This window comes from Condylostylus longicornis, unplaced genomic scaffold (genome assembly GCF_029603195.1).
Source record: "Condylostylus longicornis isolate FDR11 unplaced genomic scaffold, ASM2960319v2 ptg000084l, whole genome shotgun sequence".
Lineage (NCBI taxonomy): Eukaryota > Metazoa > Arthropoda > Insecta > Diptera > Dolichopodidae > Condylostylus > Condylostylus longicornis.
In genome coordinates, this window is record NW_026578052.1 from 950,822 (window position 1) to 973,161 (window position 22,340).

Consider the following 22,340-nt stretch of genomic DNA (forward strand, 5'->3'; position numbering starts at 1 on the left):
TTCATAATTGGAACCCTTTCTGGGTTGTAAATGTAAAAAAAAGTACAAATTATTGAAGTAACTTGAACTCGATCAAATCCCGTAAGATACTCAAATTAAAATAAAATATTAAAAGCCAGTTATATATAAAATTTTAAAACTTAAGACACGCCCGTTCTTGAAAATATCTGTATGTATATGTAGATAAATATGTATGTATCCATTTTATCCTTTTAAATTAACTACCACAAGTGTTTGAAAATCACTCAATTTTTGAGTTTTTTCTTCTTATATAAGAAAATTTAAAATACTTATGCATTGAGTAGGATTTATGCGAACTTTTATTATTGTATTCATACATACATATTTCGTCTTCTTATAGTATTTGTTTTGAAGCAATAAAATTTAAGGAGTTTAGAATTGAAAAAATTTAAATTAAGCACATAGGAACAGAACATACCGTAGATGTGTACTTTACGAAAAATTTATCCTTAAATTATAGAAACCTTATAAAAAATAAAAAATTGATTTCAACGTAAACTAAATTAAAAATTGTCCCTAGTGCCTTACAACTAGAACAGATATACATATGTTCATATACTATTTGTGGGTAAATAGCTCGCTGAAAAACAGTTTTCAGAAACTTGTTTCATGAATTTGTCAATTAAAAAGGCCAATTTGTTATCATCATTCGTCAAATTGCCACTTTCATTTAATTACTTCTTTTTCGATTCCCAGTATATAAGCTCACCATCAAGAAGACTCAAGCTAACTGCGGATATTTAAACTTAATTTTTATTTGTACATGTAGAAACTGTTGGCTAAGCTTGCTGATTCAGAATTTTTTTCGGTATCCTCCGGCTATTTACATTATGTATACACAGCGTCCAACTGTGTTAAAATGTATTTTCCAACTACATGTTATTAAATTTTTCGGTGTAAAATTCTGCCTGAATCTGAAGTGAATATTCATATGAGTTCGTTCCTTCCTAAACATTCTTACCGGCAAATAAGTAAAAGCAATCATACAATAAATGCGTTAAAAAATATAAACTATTCTGACTATTTCATTCAGGAAAAAAACTTTTTTCAATAATTCAATTTATTCACTCGTACAGCGCAAACATAATATTGTGAACTGCCATTTGTTACATTATTAATTTACATTAAATACATATACACATATGTGCATACAAACGCTAAATAAAAATTAAATATTAAAACTACAAGCAGACGAATATTTCTTCTTCTTTTTATTGCACTGATTCATCAGTTCCCATCATTTTCATCATTTAAAATTATCATTGTTTCCACCTGGAATCAAATTACGCATCAAATCTAATTTGACACCAAATCGTCGTCGTCGTAAGTAGAATAACAAAACAGAATAAATAAAATAATATGGAAAAAGAAATAAAATAAAAACAATTCAGTAAATCCCAGCAAAAAAAAAATAATTTGCCATCATCAAAAATGTAATTTGAAATTAAAAAAAAAGTAAAAATGTACTTTAGATAAGGACAATATTAAAACTAAAGCATAAAAGGATCAAAGAATTTAGTAAATTTAAAGTATTTTGTCACACTCACTTTTCTCACATATTTTCATTATGTTTTTAATATAAAATAAAAATTAGGATTTGTTTGTGTGACAATGAGAAAGAATTTTGTCACAACGATTATCTTTGATTTTGTCACCTTTTTTTTTATGGAAAGTATTCAAATTTCAAGAATCTTTTAGAAAATGCAAAAATTTACATGGGTTTCTTTAAAAAAATTTGTTCCATAAAGCAAAAAATTTATTTGCACATAAGGGAGCTTCTTTTTTTTGTACAATTTTTTAATTAATTGTAGTTAATTTAAAATTAAGGTACTGATAACATCCTTGACAATTCATAAAAAATTTAGACAAAAGAACAATTATCTAGCATTTCGTTAATGATTGCGAATGATTATGAATTTTAATTGATTCGAGTTAGATGGCGTTCTATTTCTTCCGTCAAAAAAAAATTCACGAACGTTTACATATGAAGCTTTCATCAAATTTTAATCATCAAATTCAACAAAACCTATGAACAAAGTTTGATAGTGTAAACCTTGACTAATCATTTTTGTATTTAACAGTTTACACCAAAAAATTTATCATTTTAAGTAAAACTTTCCACCAGTATAATTTTTCATTACTTTTCAGAAAATATCTGTACAAATTAAGAAAGTTTAAAATTTTTTAAATAAATTATAAAATTAAAATTTAATGCGGGAAAGTATTCATCATCTAACCGCTTAGAAATTATTTTTTCTAGGTTATGAATTTTTCTTTTTAATCTAATAAATTTTTTTTTCTAGCCTAATAAAATAATTATAAATAAATTGATTGGAAACTATGATAATTAATAAAATTGGAAAGGAGAATTCAAAATAATGTTATCTTAAGGATTTCATCCGATTAATCTGTTAAAATACACAATAAACATCCTCATCATCTTTTTTCTTCTTAAAATTCTTTGCCAACACTCTAATAAATAACACTATAGATATAAATAAAGGCTGGGACTACTGAATTACTACAAATATATACCTTTATGGTCAATTTATATACAGGACTAAGAGGAAACAGATTTTTGATAAAAAATGAAAGTTTACAAAAAAAAATTTTACTAAAGATTTTTTCCTACGATTAAATATTTTATACAAAGGGACATACAAATGTAGTTCTAAATACCATATTGCATTTTTAATATAGTGAATTTTAAGAATAGTTTAAAAATATCATCAAAAATTTGCTGATAAAATAATTTTCATAAGAAAATCGATTATTATAGACTTGATCTAGTTTTCTGCAATTATTTTAAGGATTAAAATTTTACCCTAATTTTATAAACCGGTATACATATAGTTGTAGAAGGTAGAAGAATATTTTTTAATCCTATGTTTTTTGTTTTATTGCAAATCACATTATTCTAAATTTACAAATTTTATAGTAAAAGTGATGAAAAATGTGCAGTTGATCATGTCAACTCTGTGATATCTGTACGTATGTTATATGACATTATAACAAATGATTTTATATATAGTCTAATCCAAGTTAAAAGATTCATGGCGAGAAGATAAATTTTCACAATCCCCTTAGATTTATTATAGATAGATGGGACAAGATTATATTTAAGTGACCATATACTTCAGATTTCTATCTCTTAGCATTATAAACGGAGTTGATAATGGTAAAATTACAAAATTATTCTTCAAAATATTCGGTCGTAAGCGGATATAAAAATTGAAAGCAGCGAATTTAATTTACCCAATGCACATAGACATTGAAACGACGAATGCATAAATCTAAAGAAATCTGAAGTTCTTACAGAATTAAAACATAATCTGCTGTTGTTATTTGGTGATGATAAGTCTATTATTGTTGGCATTTTGAACATCAATAAATTTTTATCATAAATAGTTTCTAATAAAACATATACTTTTTAACTTAAATATTTTCATATCAAAAACACATTCAGAACCAATAACATTTAAAAATCAAAAACCATAAACCAAAATAATTTTCTATTCGTACATATAAAATTTTAACTAAATCCGTTCTCAAAGGAATGCAATTATTTCAATTAAATTATTTAATAAAAGAGCAAAATATCAAATATCAACATTTGAAATAGCTATCCTAAAATTTTACAAAACTATAGTATGCAAAGCAATAATTATTTTTGAAATTTAATATCATCATTGGTCAATTAAATTAATTAACTAAAAATAAAGTATTTCTAAAACAAAACAAAAATTGAATACATAAACTAAAATTATTTTATAAAATGAACCACAGTCTATTTTTTAATTATACTAATCTATAGCATGTGTTCCAGATTTATAACTGATGTATACAATGGAAATTTCAAATGCAGTCATCCAGAATAATGTTCTTATAAAAGTTACAACAAAACTAAATACATGTGTAACCATGAAAACAGGTGAACTCTTAAAAAGGGGTTAAAAGATTTCACTAATTCTAATATGATTGAACTTCCGAATAAGAAATATTTTAAGTTATAAAGGAAACATAAATCAATTTTAATCAATGTAATGAGAATTAATTTAAGTGATTCTATATATACCTTGATTAGCTACTTGATATCCTCATTCTTATATACTATATTAATAAATTCATAACCAATATTTTTGAACATATTGGCATATTTTTCAATAATTTGAAAAAAAAAGAGAAAAGTATGAAATCTGTAATCAAATAAAAGTTGTATAATTTTCTGAAAAACAACGCAGTTGTTTTTTTCAATGAAATGTTCAAATTTAATTGTAAAATGATCTTATCATTATATTTAATAAAACTGTTAACACTAAGGAAATACAAGTTAATTTCGCACCCCCTTCAAAAAACAAAAAACAAAACTTGCCTCCTCTACTTTAATCTCCAGAGATTATTTGGTGGTAAATCTGAAGGGTAAAATTCAAAAAACAAACTTGAATTTTTTGTTCTTTTTTTCTCCGTTATAATAAATAGTAAAATACACATAGTACCATAGGATATGTATCCGTATTTAGATACCGATTGAAATTGCCTTAGTTTTCGAAACTTCTGTTGCAACTGCAGTATCCGCTGGCATAGTGCTTGATTTCACTAGTTCTACGTTAAGTTTTTAACCCAGTTGTTACAGGAGCTGTTCATTTTGGGAGATCTCGTCATTTTTAAGGTATGAAAAATACCTAGTGTGTACCAAAATTTTCAAGAAAGCTATCGTCGCTCCCGACCTCGCAAGAGCATTCATAAATACATATACATGTACCATTTAGGGTAATCTTATTCCTCCTATAAGTTCCACTAGGACCTGCAGACATTCTCACACCAAATACGATTTGATTTGGTAAGAGTCAAGAACCTGAATCGCCGCCTGACTATCTAAGAATATTCAAGTTAATGGTTTTGTTCATGAACTTTTTTACGTTGGAAAACGGCCCCAAGCTTCTGGATAGGCTAAGACTTTCAACCCAAAGACGCCTGATCCAATCCTTACTCCAGTTTTGGATGCGTCCACATACCATTCGATTTTCGCACATTCTGTTCTTTCCTCTTCCAGTTTTCCTTACTGGGAAACATCACCTTGAAGGGTTTGTCGAAGTTAAATCTTAGCCTACACATTTACAAGGGCATACCCAGAGTATGATCTAGATCGTTTGCCAGCCGGCCACATTCCTGAATATCAAGACCAGCGATTCTCTGCGCAGCCATACTATGCTAACCTCAAGATACATTGGAGACAAGATAACAGGTCCTCAATTCCAAACATCGGCGTCGTTGCCATTGCACAAGTGATATTCAAACATCGGCGTCGTTGCCATTGCACAAGTGATATTCAAACATCGATTATCTGTAGTCTTGAGAACTTATCCTAAGTTGTCTTGTGGGACGTATTCCTACACAAGACCACAGAAGTATGTGTAAAAACTGAACGAACAATCGACAGTTACTGTTACATTCAGTCCATGATTTTAGGACACAGAGACATCTCGGAATGTCTGCAAGGTCAAAAACCGGGGCCTTCCAATCTCAGTGTCAAGATGTGAATTCCTCGCAAGTGCTTTATCAAACGTGACTTCTAGAAACTTAACCCTGCCAGAGAAGCAAACACTCCTGTCTAAAAAGCAATACCGACCGCAGCCCGTTCAATTTTTTCCCCTAGTGAAGATCGCAAGCCGTCAGTAGGAAATCCGACAGCACTTTTCCATATTTTCCCCTGATAATAATAACCGAATCCTTGGAGGGTTAGTCCCAACCGTCGTATTGCCAAGGGTAACCTGCACAGCATTGCTTTCAAATTGTGTTAATATTTAAGAATTACATTTAATAATTATAAGTAAAAAACCAAATTTATAACCAATATACACATAATATTAATGCACATTATAAATTATGAGATTCAGTTAAGTAATACACTTACATACGTTTAAATTTATAATATTTTTAAAATCAAACTAATCAAGCAAAAAATCTGTCAAATTTTATGTACAAAAGTACAAATACATCAAATTGTCACTAAAAAATTAGATTTAATACCACTTACAAAGAACAACATAACCTTTCCAATATAACACTAAAATTAGTACACCCTTTATGTTTTTTATTATTATTTAACGGTGTATCATTTTTGATTTATATAACAAACAGGATACTTATGATAATTTTGGTGTTTTTTTACATCAGGACTTGCTACACGTAAATATGTTCATTTGTTTTACATCCACAATATATATGATAGATTTAGAAAGCAAGTAATGATGCAGTTAAATTTTTAATATGTATACAAAAAAGAACCCTCAATATGTTAACGCATACGAACATAGTACATATATACATATATAATGTTACGGCAAAAGTAAATATAAGAGTAATAGATTGCTGATTGTATAGATTAAACTTTGATGCCCGATATCTAAATCAATATATCACCGTGGCCAATGGTGTATCGAGATTTAGAAGCCTTTTCCTAAGCTAAGTCATCGCAAGTGCATAAGATGTGAAGTACCGCACCGCAAAAACAGCTTAAGGTGATCTGTGATCACCGATAGCATGAATGTACTTGTTCACTGTGTCAGAATGTTTATTATTAAATGGATCCCGTTCTCATCCGCACATAATAACTTTGTTGAAAGGTTCTTTCACTCTTATGAAGGCCGTACCCAAAAAAGTGCAACCGTATTTGAAACTGTCAACTCATGTAGAATCGATAGCTTGAAATCTACATTATTAGTTCCACGAATAGAACCCGTGAGTGTTTGTTTAATTCCACCAAATCCCAATTTCTAATTTAAAAACACATCTACACTGTTACCGTAACACGAATCGAATTTTGTGTATCAGCAATATTTTCAGTACGCATCATAATGCAACAATTTAAAACCAATATTTATTCCTTTTTTTTATATACAGCATTCTTATATTCTTCCCTGTTGTTTTTTAAATAGCACTCCAAGGGATTGAATTAAAATTTAAAAATATTAATAAAGTGAGGTTATATTGGATTTTCGGGGAATAAAATTAATGTTTGATTACTTGTTTTTTTTTCCTTTATTCTTATGTCATATTGTCCTTAAATAATTTCACGCATTTACGTATATAATTATCTTAATTTTAGAATTCTGTGCTACATATATAAGAATATTAATGTTGTGGGCGCTTATTAGAGGCTATATAAGAGAAAAAAAGGATATGCCTTGTAATTTAACACAATATTAAAATTATGACTTATTTTAATTAAATAGTAAAGAAAGATTTTATTTCACATAATGACTAATAAATTTAAAATGTACGTTTACGCAGTTATGCCACTATACATATGTATGTAGACCTTTTGACAATCACATGACTACAATTTGAATTTTCAAACGCACCCAAATTCACTTATCCTTGCTGTAGTGCCAAAACGCATGATAACAACACACATAGAATAATGATCGCACAAAAGAATTTTTTTTTGCAAGTTTCACAGATTTAAAAAACATCACAAAAAGTTTGCCCGTTTCATAAATTAAGAACACAATTCCACAATTTTTTAGGAGGCAAATGAAATAAAAGGCAAAAGTTCTTATGCCGCAATTATTAATTTTATTCAACCGTAATTTTTTTTTATTTTCAAAATATCACGCTAATTAACATTTAACAACACGATTTAAAAATATTTCAAATTTGTAATTGACATAAAATTATTTTGTATTTTTAGAAAATTTTTATATTTATTTTTCACTAATAAGAATGGAATTCGCAATCGACTTTAAAATTCTTCTTCACTATCATATGAAACCACTTCAAAGCACATTTTGAATTTTAAAATATTTTCTGCACTCCTCTTGCAATCACCTTTCAATAACTCTAATTATGTGCTATTATAATTTAATACATAATATATTAATATTTAAATAATATCCAACTGATTTTTAAAAGTTTTCTATCTTGGATGTTCATTTGCTTAATATTGTGGAAAATAATTTTTATACAAACTAATCAGATCATTTGAAAATAATATGTTGAATTACAGTATCAAAATGAATAAACAGAAAAAAATCTGCAGTGTATATATTTTTAGGCAGGCACATAAATTGTTTGGTTTTCAATTATTCTATCATTATAAAACGTTTACAACACAAACCTTATACAATAGTATACAATATGTACTATTCAAAAATGTTATAAAAGAGAGTTTACTATTCAATAGATTCTCCCTCAAGCAGAGTTCCCGTTGAGTTCAACATTAAGTAATAACTATTGCAGTGATAAATATTTACTATATTGTTATACGCAAAAAAGAATTGATGCAGTAATAGGAAAACATTTTTATGAAATTTGTTGTCTGTCAGTCCAAATGTCAAAAATGACATTAAATGTCAAATTATTTTATGAATTAATTAGATTTGAACTCATTGCAAAAAAATTATAATTAAGCGAACGTTAAAAAATAAGTTCAGCACGTGTGCTAAGACCGCAAGAATTTTTTTAAAATAAGTTAAGAATAACTCTTGCACTGCTTCGAACTCTTAATCAAACATTTTGAATAAAAATTTAAAATTTTTGGGAATATACTTGGTCTTGACAACCAAAATTTTTATTTTAGTTGTATCAGCAATTCCGGAAAATATTGGGAGAATATAGATATTGTTGTTTTTCGTTAGAATTGAAGAAAATTATGGCTAACAAGCTTCGGCAAGAAAACCGAATACAGTTATACGAATGGTAACGTTAACTTTTTTATTAATTTTTTTTGTTAAATTAAATTAAAAGGCAATTGATTTTACGATAATTTTGTTTTCCTTATCTAATAATATTCTAATATTCTATTAATAATATTCCATTATTACGAACTCTCACACCTATAAAAGAAAATAACAAAAATATCCTTCTTAATATTAAAATCTATGATTATTGTTATAAATTTTGAAAAGAAAAAGGCTTCTGCTTCTCTATTTCTAGTGTCATAAATTCATAAAATAGAAAAGATCATAAAATCGAGTGTATGCGTAAGTATAATTTTCTGTATGTTTTATTCAATTGTGTCATCAATTCAATATTTTTCAATCCGCAGCATAATAACACTTAATACATTGTGTAATTGCTTGTAAGCACTATATTTACCCTCATTTATTATTCTGTTCAAATATAGTTATGGTTAAAATGATTAAATGTGATTATATAGGCACGTAAGTATGTGTATTTAAAAAATATTTCTTATTTTTAAAAACATTTTACCTTTTATTTTCATGTCTGAGAATAAAAAGAAAAAAAAAAGTAGGGATAATAACCTTAAAGGATCCTCTCCTGAAAACTCCTCTAAATATTGCAAAATAATCTATTTGTGAAGGGCAAGAAGGATATACACAATTTACACAATGTATGTGCGAAATGTTTTTTATTATTATTGTGTTTTCAATTTCCATTCAAATCCTAAGAAGACTGTCACTTTCTATTGTGGTAATTGTTATGTCATGTTTGCAATAAGTTTTGTAATTTTTATTGTTTGCGCATATAACAAAAAGTGAAAGAATTTCAAATGATGACAAATAATGAAATATAGTTCAATTTTTTTAACAAGATATTAATTGTACATATAAGGGTGAAAAATGAAAAGAAATATTGTTGGATAAAAGTAGAATTCGGCGTCTATCATATGAAAAACTTCGATATATTAAAATACTCTAGCATCATAGAAACTTGCTGTGTTTGGAAACAAATTTTGAATGAATTTTCGTACAACTATATTAGTTTATAAATTTTAGGCTTTAAAAAATCCGTTAGAATCGATCATAAAGAAAGTTAACGAATAAAAATTGTAGACATGTTCGCAATCTTTTTCAACAATATAGATTGCATTACGACATTTGCAGGGGGTTTTTATAAACATTCTAAGCCAAACTTTCTCAAACACTAGTATACGCAGTATCCATTTTAGGACGTTCACTGCAACACCAATATTCATGAAGGAGAGACAAGTAAGAGATCGAATGACATATCGAAGGATCCAACTCTAAAAAGCACGGTTTTTTCCTTGGACCTTTGCATACGTGAAAACATTCTCATAAGGAATGTGTTAAAAAAAACCACAGTGATAAAAACCACAGTAAAAAAACCACGGTGATTCGAGCACTTAATTCTTATTAAATCAAATCGAATTTGGAGTGGGAATGTCAACAGGCGCCAGTGGAACTTGTTAGGAGGAATAAAGTTTTTTAATCGTGTGTCTCAGCACATGTGCTGGTACATACGGTAATGAAAAGATGGGTGCTTAAGCAAAATATGAAACGCCGAATATTTTTATTGGGGCAGAGCCTCTCTGTGGACCGTCGAGGAGTCACAAAAAAGTTTGTAAGAAGGAGCGAAGCGGAAAGAGAGGAGTGTGTGGGGGGAAACAGCGGAAGCAAGTAGGTTTGGATCGGGTGTTGGAAAAAAGACAGGCAAAGTCCTTCCTTTCTTGTCCACCTTCCAGAAGAGCAAGGAAGACTTTCACCTCCTCATTGGGAGTAGCAGATTAGGTTATCGCTTGTATAAATTAAAATAGCCTATTAACCGTTTGTGTATAGATTTTAGCATGGTATCGGTTATTTGACTGAGCAGAATTCTCTGCTTTTGCGAGGCATTGGAAAGGAGGCGATTGACTTTCTAGAGTAGTGACACTTTCGGGCTTGTACGAGATAGCGCGCGCTTACTTGACTGTGTAACTACACAGGAATTATAAGCCTATAGAAAGCGCTCTATAAATGAGGTGTTACAATTAGTTCTTATGACTACACTGACTTGGTCTTAGGTCGACTCCTGCCAATCTGCAAATCTAATACATGCAGAAACCCGTTCATAAAATAAACGTTTCAACAATAGGAAACAAGCCAATAGGTCGATAAACACATAAAGCTATTTAAAAATCCAATTTTAAGATTTTAAATCCTTACACATATTGTGACAAATTAAATATTTCTCTTCTCAAAATCTCTTAGAAACTTTCTAAGTGATTGTATCAAATAAAAATCGTATCGTCTACTTTACATACTATGCATAGAATAATTGCATATTTAGCAGATTTAAAGCATAATATTTTTGCAAACGTACAGAATTTTTTAATAAAAAATTTATTCATTCTTAAAACTTATGGATAATGTGAATTAAAAAATAAAATCTTTGATTTTAGGCATTCACTCATTTTTTATCTACGTCAATATTCTTTTAAAATTTTGTATGATCTTAATTTTTATATCTATACAAAATACAATAAACAACAATTATAGCAATTTCAATTCATTAATTAAAATTCGCTACTTTATGGTACTTTACAATGTTAAAAACAAAAATAAAAAAAATCAATTGCAACTACAATGCATTTTTGTTCCTCTAATTTTTTTTTTAAACTAAAAAAAAAACACTTATTTACCGTATAAAATAATGAAATTGCGCTTAAACTTATGAATGCACGAGTTTGTATTGCATATATTCATATACTATACACACATGCATGTACATATGTACATATATACAAAAATATACCAATTTTTTTTCAAAGACATTTCATATAATTTACGCTGTTCAGGTGGAATTTGATACCCGTCTTTCATATATTTGTGTTATTATTTGTATATGCTTTAAATGATTGCAATAAAATTATAATAAAAAATAAAAAGTAAAAGAAATAAAAATATTAAAAAAATATTTTCTTATTATTATTTTCGAAAATGAAAAGTTGACATATTTTTAAAGTGTGGGAAAATTTTTTTGATGTTTCATTCAAAAATTGCAATAGGACAGAAAAACAAATGGCGAAATGATAGCGCAGGTATCAAAAATTTGAAAATAAAATTTAATTTACAAAAAAAATAAATTTTGAAGCCACGCGCAATTCAAATCAAAATACAAGTTAGAATAGTATTTAATTAATTATAATCAAAATATTTAGATTTGTTTAATATTTTTCAAGAATATTTTAAAACAAATAAAATATTATCCAATAATACGGTTGCTGGCACTTATTATGTGCCAAATGGGTTACTGAAATAATGGCATAAAGCGCACACATTATAGATTTTTCAAAATTAAATAATAAATGTAATATGATTCCATTATTTAGCTACATACAGATCAGTAGTATTACCAAACTAAAAGAGGGATATAAAAGATCTTATTACTTATGTAATAAATCGTTCCATTGATAATATCCTAAAATTAGGTTAAGTTCATGTTGGCACATCTTAAAACTTAAGTTTACTTCTGTTAGCGGTATTCTACAGTAGAAAATTAAAAAACTGAAGGGAATCAGCTTTACTTCTAAAAACAGTTCTAAGTAAGATATGCCAACATGAATTCAACCTTATTCATTAATTTTGACAATAATCGCAAATAAAAGAAATTACCTATAAATCAATTCATTAAAAAAAGAGATAAATCACACTCTAGAGGCGATAAATGAAAAATTTAATAAAATTTCTTAAACAATAAAATTTTATAAGGCAAAAATATCTCATCCGCTCTCTTGTGAAGAAGGAAAAATTGCTGCAAATATTGCTATATTTAATTGGAAAACAAATTTTTTGAGTTACACAATATTTCAATCAATTTTATTTTCAAAAGTTTGAACATCAAATTATTCTATTCTGTGAATATTTGAATCAAATTATTTTCAATCTGATATTTTCAAAACCTTATTCTCATGAGATACTTAATTATGCATACATATACGAATGTAGGGACATACACACATGTACTAGCTGACACCGATTTTACTATTAAACATACAATATCGAAAAAATTCACTTAAATCCTGTAATTACTTTAAGATAAGAAAAAAAATGTAATCTAATTGCTACGAATGTCCTTGCCGGATGCTTGAAATTGTTCTTTTTTTATATTATTTTTAAAAAAGTCCTTGAAAACTTTTTTTTTCTCCTTTTATGAGAAATAAATGTGCTCTTTCTATATACATTATATGCATATACACATAATTATAATAATAATAAAATTATTAATAAAAAAAAATCTATTTTCAAATAAGAAAATAAAAATGGCTACCAAAAATAAGGACACACCTTTCTATTTATAAAAACATTTGGGTGAAATTTTACCCAAACACGCAATAAAAAAGGATATCAAAGCAATAAAATAAATTCATAAGTGTGCACTAATACAATCAAACAAGTATTTTGAGTGGAATTTTGAGTTTTTGAGTGCTTTTATTAAATAATAATTATTGATAGAAATATTTAAATAATAATTATATAAAAATTAAAAATGATATTAAAATTTTAATTTCATTTTTCAGAAAGGCACTGTTTTTTCACTCAAATTGAGCGTTTTTTTCACAATATTTCAAAAACGCATTAACTCAATTTCTTTTTCTATATGCAAGTATGCATTTCAATATAAAATGTAAATAGAACTTTCATTGTAGTTGTAAAGTAAGGCGCTATAATGAGCTATGACTTGTGAATGTGTGATTGTCTGCACATGATCCTAAATAAATCTTACCGTTGCTATATAATATAATACTCAAAATTTTTATTATACATAAACATATATGCAGATATTTATATATATATATAGGTATTAATTTTTTAAAATAAACAAACAAACAAATTGGTCAAACAAAAAAAAAACAAAAAAAAACAACAAGAGAAAAAAAAGAACAGCAAGTACATTTTTTTTTTTTTTTGTTTTGTCAAGGTTTTTCTTCATAATTTTTTTTTTTTCGAATTTAGTTCTTATCGAATGTCCGTAAAGTTCTGATCGGATTTCAATTGAGTTTAGACAAAAGGAAATTTATTTATATGCATTAAAAAATCGCCGCCAGTAATGCACTAACATTTTTTTTTTATTAATAAAAAATTGAAATTTATTTAAAAAATAAACAAATTTGTATGGTCATAATTAAGTATTTTTGTGTTTTAATAAAACTGTGCAAAATTTTAATAAGAGTAATTAAAAAACAAAAAAGGAATATTTTTCGAATAATAAGTGTGAAGAATATTGTGCATATAATCATCGAAACTGTTATACATATAATTAAATTAAAAGCATTATTAATATTTAATTGAGTATTTAAAATTGAAATAAAGTGCTAAGTAAAAAATAAAATATTTTGCATAATTTAAATAAAAATTTAAAATCAAATAATTTATAAAATTAAGTTTAAAAAAAAATCATCAAAATTATTATCAATAAAATGGATACAACTTTATCACCTTCTATTGGAGGTGATTTAGATTCAACGAGTTCCGGTGGTACAGGATCGGATACAACATCAATAAATCAAGGAATATCACCGTATTCAACAGCTAATCAAACATTTATTTTAAATAATAATGGTAAAATAATAATTAATTTTTAATGAAATTTTTTAACTAATTCAAATTATACAAATTTAGTGTAACATACATAATTTGTAATTTAAATATTAAATATTAAAATTGTTATGGAATATGTGTTCTTTGCCTCCATAGGGATAATAGTTGAGAAATACTTTTAGTATACACGTATGTACTTACTTCACAAAGTGCAGACTTATTTCTTTTTTTAATAATGTCGCTCAAAAACCAACTCATCAGATTGATTTTATTGAAGTTATACAAAACGTGTTATAAAAATGCATATTCTGCATAGTAAACTGGTCAATATTCTGTATTGTTTGAGTCCGTAAGGACATACACTTACTTCGATAGGCGCTTTAGAAAAATTTTCGATTTAATGTGACACTGAATTCAAATTTTAAACACAATATGTTCCTAAACGCAAGAAAAAATTTAATATTAAGTAACTTATAATTTGCTTAAATATAATCAATGTACTATCAAGAGATGTGAACTCTGATACAAAGAATTTTTTCATGAAATTTTAAGAAAATATGAGCCTAATATGAATTTGATAACAATTTGATCTATAAGTTTATAATAAGCAATAAAAACCTACAGTAATCTAATATGAAATATTTAAGTAAAATCTCTTAAAAGAAACCTTTAAATTTCTATTATAAAGAATTAAGATTTTAAGGCTTTCATTTTTGTAAAGTTATAAAGCCTCTCTTCTATTCATAACTAAATCCGTGTTATAGTTCTCATAATAAATAACATACTGTTCATTTTCGAATCAACAAAAATTTTCATTTGTGTAAATGTATATTTACCGAAATGATTTTATTTAATATTAATTGTATTATAATTCAATTATGAAACCAAAATTATACAATTATATTTAAAATTTTTTTGCCAATCAGCTTTAATATTAAAAAGAAAAAACGCATTTTTTATTTTAAATTACGTATACAATTAAAAGTGACTCATTAATTAACGTGTTAACATTGAATTAATTTAAAAAATAAAAGAGTAAAAGATTTTTAAAATTTGGAATGATGAAAACATTGTGGATTTTTAGATCAGAAAAAAAAACTGTCTAATGAAATTCAATATTTTTAATTTTATTGAACTGAAGCATTATATTTCAAGTTTTAATTGAACACTTCTTTATTGTAGGTGTCTTAAAGAAAAATATTGAAAATCTATAATATTTAAAGTATTTTCATTTATTGTAATTTAATTATATAAATTATAAAAATTATTTAATTTGCAAAATTTTTTGGTTACAAGAAGAGAAATTGACTTATGATTCATTTTATGAAGAATGCGCTTTAACATAAAGTTTGAAAATAATTAAAAAAAAAGGTGTCAATTAACATGCATCTATAGAACACTGTCGTACATTTTTGAAATATTAGATTTTCAAGAGTAAAATGTGTAGTTTGTACTTCGAGAGTTTGCATAAGCAAAACAAATTTTTTAGAATATGAAATTCTTTCAAAAAAATAAAAAAATTAAATTGATATAAAATTTGTTTGACAAATGTTTGCTTGGCACATTCCATAGCTGCCTTTGTTGTACATTGTCAGTTTAGACCTTCGACCTAGGATTCAATACTTTTCTCTATATTTGTTTTCTAATTCTATTTTTTGCTTCTTGACGTGTTCCTTCAATCTATGGATTTGAAATTCAAAGTCATTCCTAGATATACTGTTCTATTTCGGAGGGTTACTCTAATATCACTCAAATTTAATTGTGGTTTACTAGTTTTTAGCTTGGGAAATTTACATGTACAGATTTACTTTCATTTAGCTTTATTTTCCATTTATTCGTCAATTTACTTGCATTATTACTTAATTGGTTCTTGTAATATTTATGTATATATTTGAACATTAGGTCCAACTGCCAATATAGCTTTATCGTCAACAAATGAAGCCACAGTTGCATCCCTTAACTGATCAGTTACAAGAGATTTCTGGTCTAGCTTAATTTGAAAAAATCTTTTAGTTAATATGATTCAAATAATCCCCACGAATTGTAAATGTATTAATCTCTTACATTGAAATAATAACAAATCTTCGTGACGAACTTCAAACGTCTGGGCCATGTCGAGAATTTAACCTGAAAATTTTGATATTTGTATATAAAGTACTTGCTTAAAATAGGTTTTAATCAGGAATTTTTCTTACAATCTATATACTTAGACCTTAGAACTAAAAAATATATGATTAATCACACAAATATACAAACACATATGATTTGTGAATTTTTAGAATCATTGGAAAGAATTAATAATATAAAAACATACTAACCAAAATCGGATCAATATCTCATCTACTGATAAATATAGTGATTATACTTTCAAATCCAGCTAAATTTATCCTACCTGTAATCAAATTAATTGTAAAATCTCAAACAATTTTGTATTTTGCTTTAAACCACTCCAATTCTGAGTTCTCTATTTGAAACAGCCTTTTAGTAAATACAAAATATTGCAGAACTTAATCAGAAAAAAACTATCAAAAAGTAAACATGCACTTTTAATTTGAAATTAATCCTACACCATATATGTACAAAAAATTAATAGGTGCTTTTTGTATAAACAAATCAAATAAAAAATATTAAAAATATATATTTTTTTTTTACATTTTCTTTTTACATTTTATTTCATTTCAGTTTATCGAGGAAATATTTCATGTAAAACATTATTTTTTTCTGAAAAACTTCAAACATTTTCGAATAATATTGAAAATAATAATGAATTCGAAAGAAAATTTAATAGTCAACATCATCAACATAACATAAACAATAACAATAATAATAACAATAACAATAACAACAATACTAGTAATAATAATAATAATCTACATAATCACCAACATCAGCATCAATCAAATGATATTAATGGAAATGATTTTGATAAATCAAGTCCAACATCATCATCAGATATTCATCAACATCATATTAATTATGTTGGTGATATTAAAAATGATATAAATGATAATAATAATCATAATCAAACAAATTTAAATGGAAATAATCAAAATAATAGTAATAATAATAATAATAACAATAATACATCAGTCATTAATAATAATCATATAAATAATAACTGTAAATCACCTGGTAGTATTATGCAAGAAATTACAAATAGAACAGCAAATAATCATCAATTTTTAAATAATTTACAAAACTCAACAATTAATTTTGATATCGGTAGAAAATGTTTAAATATGTTTAGTCCTGATCAGGTATGTAAAAACAATGTTATATAAATATGTAAATGGTAATTATAATATAAAAATCCAAATGAGTTCTAAAATTTTATTTAATTTCAGGTTCAATGCATGTGCGAAGCACTTCAACAGAAAGGTGATGTAGAAAAATTAGCTACATTTTTATGGAGTTTACCAAATAATGAATTATTAAGAACAAATGAAAGTATTTTAAGGTAAATATTAGTTTGCTAATATCAAAATAAACAAAAAATGTAACCGATCGCGCTTTTATGGCTTGTAAAATAGCACATTTCCTGTGAATAGTTTGAATTGAGTGTTTGTACTAGTATATAAAATCAGATATATAACATATTGGTCAGTTATATTGAAATATTTCTCTTTTTTTACTATATAAATTTGCATAAATTTAGGAGAATTTAGAACAAGAATTTTTATAGCCGGAATTGCATTGCTGTTACAACATATGCAGTTGATATAGTTAACGCATATTGCTTTTATGGCAATACAATTCCATAAAAGAGATTATTGTTATATTTTACTTTAATAAAAGTTTAATAGAGCTTATAGTGTCAAATAAAGAGTTGACCGAAAATTGACAGCTTACAAAATTTGAGCGATAGGAGGGGGGACAAGATATAAATTGTTTTTACATAATAAAATGTTTATCAATATTTCTATAGAGTTTTATCAGCGTTACCGTATAAGGGAAAATTTTCTTTAAAAATGTATCAAAAACCGACCATATATAACAAATAAATCAAGTCAATTCTGAGACTTGAAATTATATATGTAGAATGTAGAGCAATGTATAGCTTAAAAACAAATAAAACAAACAGCCGATAGACGAACGGACAGGCAAAGTTTTAATGAGCACATTTTTTTTTTTTCAATTTTTATTTGAAATATACCGAATATTGTTTATTTTGTTTTGATAACTCTATACTCTTAAATAATATTTTTTTTTTTCTAAATTAAATTTACAGAGCTCGTGCTATAGTTGCTTATCATCGTGGTTTATTTCATGAACTTTACAATTTATTAGAATCACATACATTTTCAATGAAATATCATACAGAATTACAAAATCTATGGTTTAAAGCACATTATAAAGAAGCAGAAAAAGTTCGTGGTAGACCATTAGGTGCTGTTGATAAATATAGATTAAGAAAAAAATATCCATTACCGAAAACAATATGGGATGGTGAAGAAACAGTTTATTGTTTTAAAGAAAGAAGTCGAAATGCTTTAAAAGATTGTTATACAACAAATCGATATCCGACACCAGATGAAAAGAAAACATTAGCAAAAAAAACTGGTTTAACATTAACACAAGTATCGAATTGGTTTAAGAATCGACGACAAAGAGATCGAACACCACAACAGAGACCGTAAGTTCATAAAAATGAAAAAAAATTATACAAAATAAAATTTTAATTACTTATTCCATAAAAATTAGAAATTTTAAAACAGAAATAACAAAAAAATTTCTTGTACGCAATGCGGCTATTTTCTTTTTTTTTTTTAATTTTGCCAAATCCTTACTTATCCATAATTTTTATTTCTTCATTTTTTCAGTAGTGGCCCATGCAATTTTTAATGTTTAGGAACAAAACGTGACTTTTTTAACATTTTTTTTACAGTAAAAAAAATCAACTTGTTCTTTTCTTAATTTTTTCTTATTTTTTACTTAAGAACTACCAATTGTAAATTTTTTATGAAATTTTTTTGTTTTTTTTTACAAAAATCATAAAATTTATTGAGTAACATTGGGTTGACCGAAACGCAACTATTTTTGGACAACAAGCATGAATAAAACATTTAAATTATTTTCTAAGAAAATTAAATGGTCCAGAACATATTGTTTGGGAAACGAAAAATAAAATCTCATAAATCCATTCGAAATAAAGAAAAATTAGGGAAATATATAAGACCTAAACATAAAACAACAAGTACATATATTAAAAAATATGTTAATATACTGTCATGCTGCTGTTACTGGCTGTCATTCATTTATAGAAGTATTAAAACTTTCGGTTTCTTAATTATTACAGCTCAATTTCAACAGCAGTGATAGGAAAACTGCATACATACACTATTTTCAGAGTTACCTATTTACAAGAATTTGCAAAAACATCCTAATCAATTAAAATTCTTATGTTGTAATTGCCAAATATTTTACTAAAATTCTTCACGGAATACAGGAACTTTACGATATTAAAATTCAATACTTTTCAAATATAAGATAAAACTGGTTTATAACAGGGGATTTTCAAATCGCCATGACAAAATTATATTTTACACCAGTTTTTAAATATGTCGTCCAAAATATCACCAAATACACAATTAATATTATTTTTCAAAACAGCAGTTAATACTAGATGGTCGATGCAAACAAGAAATTTCACTGTCGCAACCCTTAAGAAAATAATCTACAAGGGTCCTCTCTTCAACCAATGGATAGATCCCTAAATGAGAAATTCTTCTTGTATATACCATTAATATTTTTTCAAATACTATATAATAACTTTAAAGTAATGTTCAAGCTCACTATTATTCGGACTGTCAACATGGCTGAAACAAATAGCAAGCTTTTATTTATTTATACATTGTTTGAGAAACAGTAAAATATATTCGAATAATTCTATTCAACAATATTGGTAAACAATTGGTTTTTGCAGTATAACATTTAATTTTTTCAACTTGAAAAATTTGACTGTTCTTTATAATTAAATTTTACTGTATATAGAAGAATATAAAATATGTTCATTAAATGTATACATACTTTATAAATACTTTTTCAAATGAAAACCATATACCATTTCTCATAGAATATAATATTTCAGAAAGAGCGACACGCACGTGGACCTCCTATTGTTTTTAGGGATCTATGAAGTGTGAGAGCACAAGTGGATCAAATTTCATCTAATTATTTACGTACACATGTTTACAAAGCAATTGTTTTTTCTCTTGTATATCTTGGAATTTTATAGGATTTAGAGCTACATATTTAAATCTTAAAAGGCAGCAAATTAAAATTAAAAAAAAAAATTATTCAAAGGAGTTTATACTTGCTCTTTTTTTTTAAATTGATTTTTTTATATTTCTATTTTTAAAATTGCAAAAGAAAAACACATTTTTGGGCATTCCATCAATAAAAAATTACCAAGTTTTGTTCGTTAATCAATCAAAAAATTCAAGTTAACTTATAGAAATAGTGTTAAACATATACCGTTAAGTGAAAATTTGGAATTGTGAGAGAAAAACGGGCCCTTCCTACATGATACGAAATGGGCTATCAGTTTTGTAGATGTTAGTTAGCCCCGTTAATTTTTATTAATTTTTTTAGATTTACGATTAGCTGGACTAGATTACTAGATTAAGACCTAAATAAATACGAATCTGCGTCTTTCTTTATTCGGCAATCAATATATTATTGCTTAATAAGTCAAGCTAACGTAAGATTTGGCATTCAGTTCGACTCCCTTGACTACGAAAAAGATTGCTTAAAAATTTAACGGCCTCTTTAAACTTACATAAACTAATGATAAGTTCTAGCAATTTTGGGCTTCAAAATTGCAACAATATGGTAGTTTTGTACAATTCAGCTTATGAGTTACAGTTGCTGAATTATTTAGTAGTACTTTAGAGTTTAAGTAGTACTTAGAAGTCATTAAATATATTACTTAATTGTTTTTTTATTTATTTACTATTTATTTTAAAAATCTTACTAAAATATTTTATATGTTTATTATTTTCAGGGACATTATGTCAGTATTACCAATGAATCAACTGGATCATGTAAATTTTCCAAGAATGTTCAATGCGCCTAGTTATTATCCTGAATCTGTTTTTAATGCACAATAAATTTATTATGTGTTAAAGTTAATATAAGCAAATTAGTATATAAAGTAGGTTTAATTTAGAAGAATTTTTATTGTAATTTAACAACTCTATTTTTTTAAATTAAAAAGAGACGCATTTGTTTCGCAAAAACTGAACCAAGATACATAGATATACACTATATAAAACTTAAACTTCATTTTTAATTATTCTTTAATTTTACTTTATTCTTTAATGTAAATAAGTAGGTATTAAAAAAATTTGTAAAAAAAAAAATCTAATCTAAAATTGTTATTTAGAAAAATGAAATTTGAAAAAATTATATTAAATGCATAGTTATACATAATAATTAATTAAGATAGATTTCCAGATTTCAAAATTGTAACAATACGCTACTAATATACAATTCAGCAATTGCAACTCATAAGCTGAATTGTGTATTAGAGCAGTATTACCACAATTTTGTAGTCAAGATTTATTACACTTGTACAGCCATATAAAATTAGTATATAATTTAAAATTTAATATACAATAATATATATATATATATATAATATTATGTGAAAAAGGATATACAATATTCATACACAAATACAATATAAATACTTGAAATTAGAAATTGAATGTGCAATTATTAAATAAAAATTGTATAATAAATAAAAAATATAATGAAAAATTTCTGAATAATATTCAAAAAATTAAAATTTTTTTTTATTATATAATATAACAAAAAAAAATTCGAAAGTGGCCATCTTCCCCATTATCAATCTACGTTTACGATTTGCTTTATTCAGCAATTAAGTAGCACTAATAGGGAAGTCAAATTGACGCAAATTTGCATTTTGATGGAAAATGGGGAATCAAAATTAAACCTGAATAATAAATAAACGATTGAAGGTTTTCAAAGCTTAAGCTGAATTCATTGCATCTGACAGCATCTAAGCGTTAATCT

At 26.1% G+C, this 22,340-nt stretch overlaps 1 protein-coding gene across 1 annotated transcript; it reads left to right on the forward strand.

Moving 5' to 3' along the window:
- The first annotated feature begins 14,082 nt into the window (after positions 1 to 14,082).
- On the forward strand, positions 14,083 to 21,555 carry LOC129613535 (protein sine oculis). Its single transcript, XM_055527642.1, has 5 exons — positions 14,083 to 14,324; positions 16,986 to 17,560; positions 17,648 to 17,760; positions 18,532 to 18,936; positions 21,307 to 21,555. The coding sequence occupies exons 1-5, from the start codon at positions 14,183 to 14,185 to the stop codon at positions 21,410 to 21,412; spliced, it is 1,341 nt and encodes a 446-aa protein (XP_055383617.1). The 5' UTR covers positions 14,083 to 14,182; the 3' UTR covers positions 21,413 to 21,555.
- Positions 21,556 to 22,340: the final 785 nt, after the last annotated feature.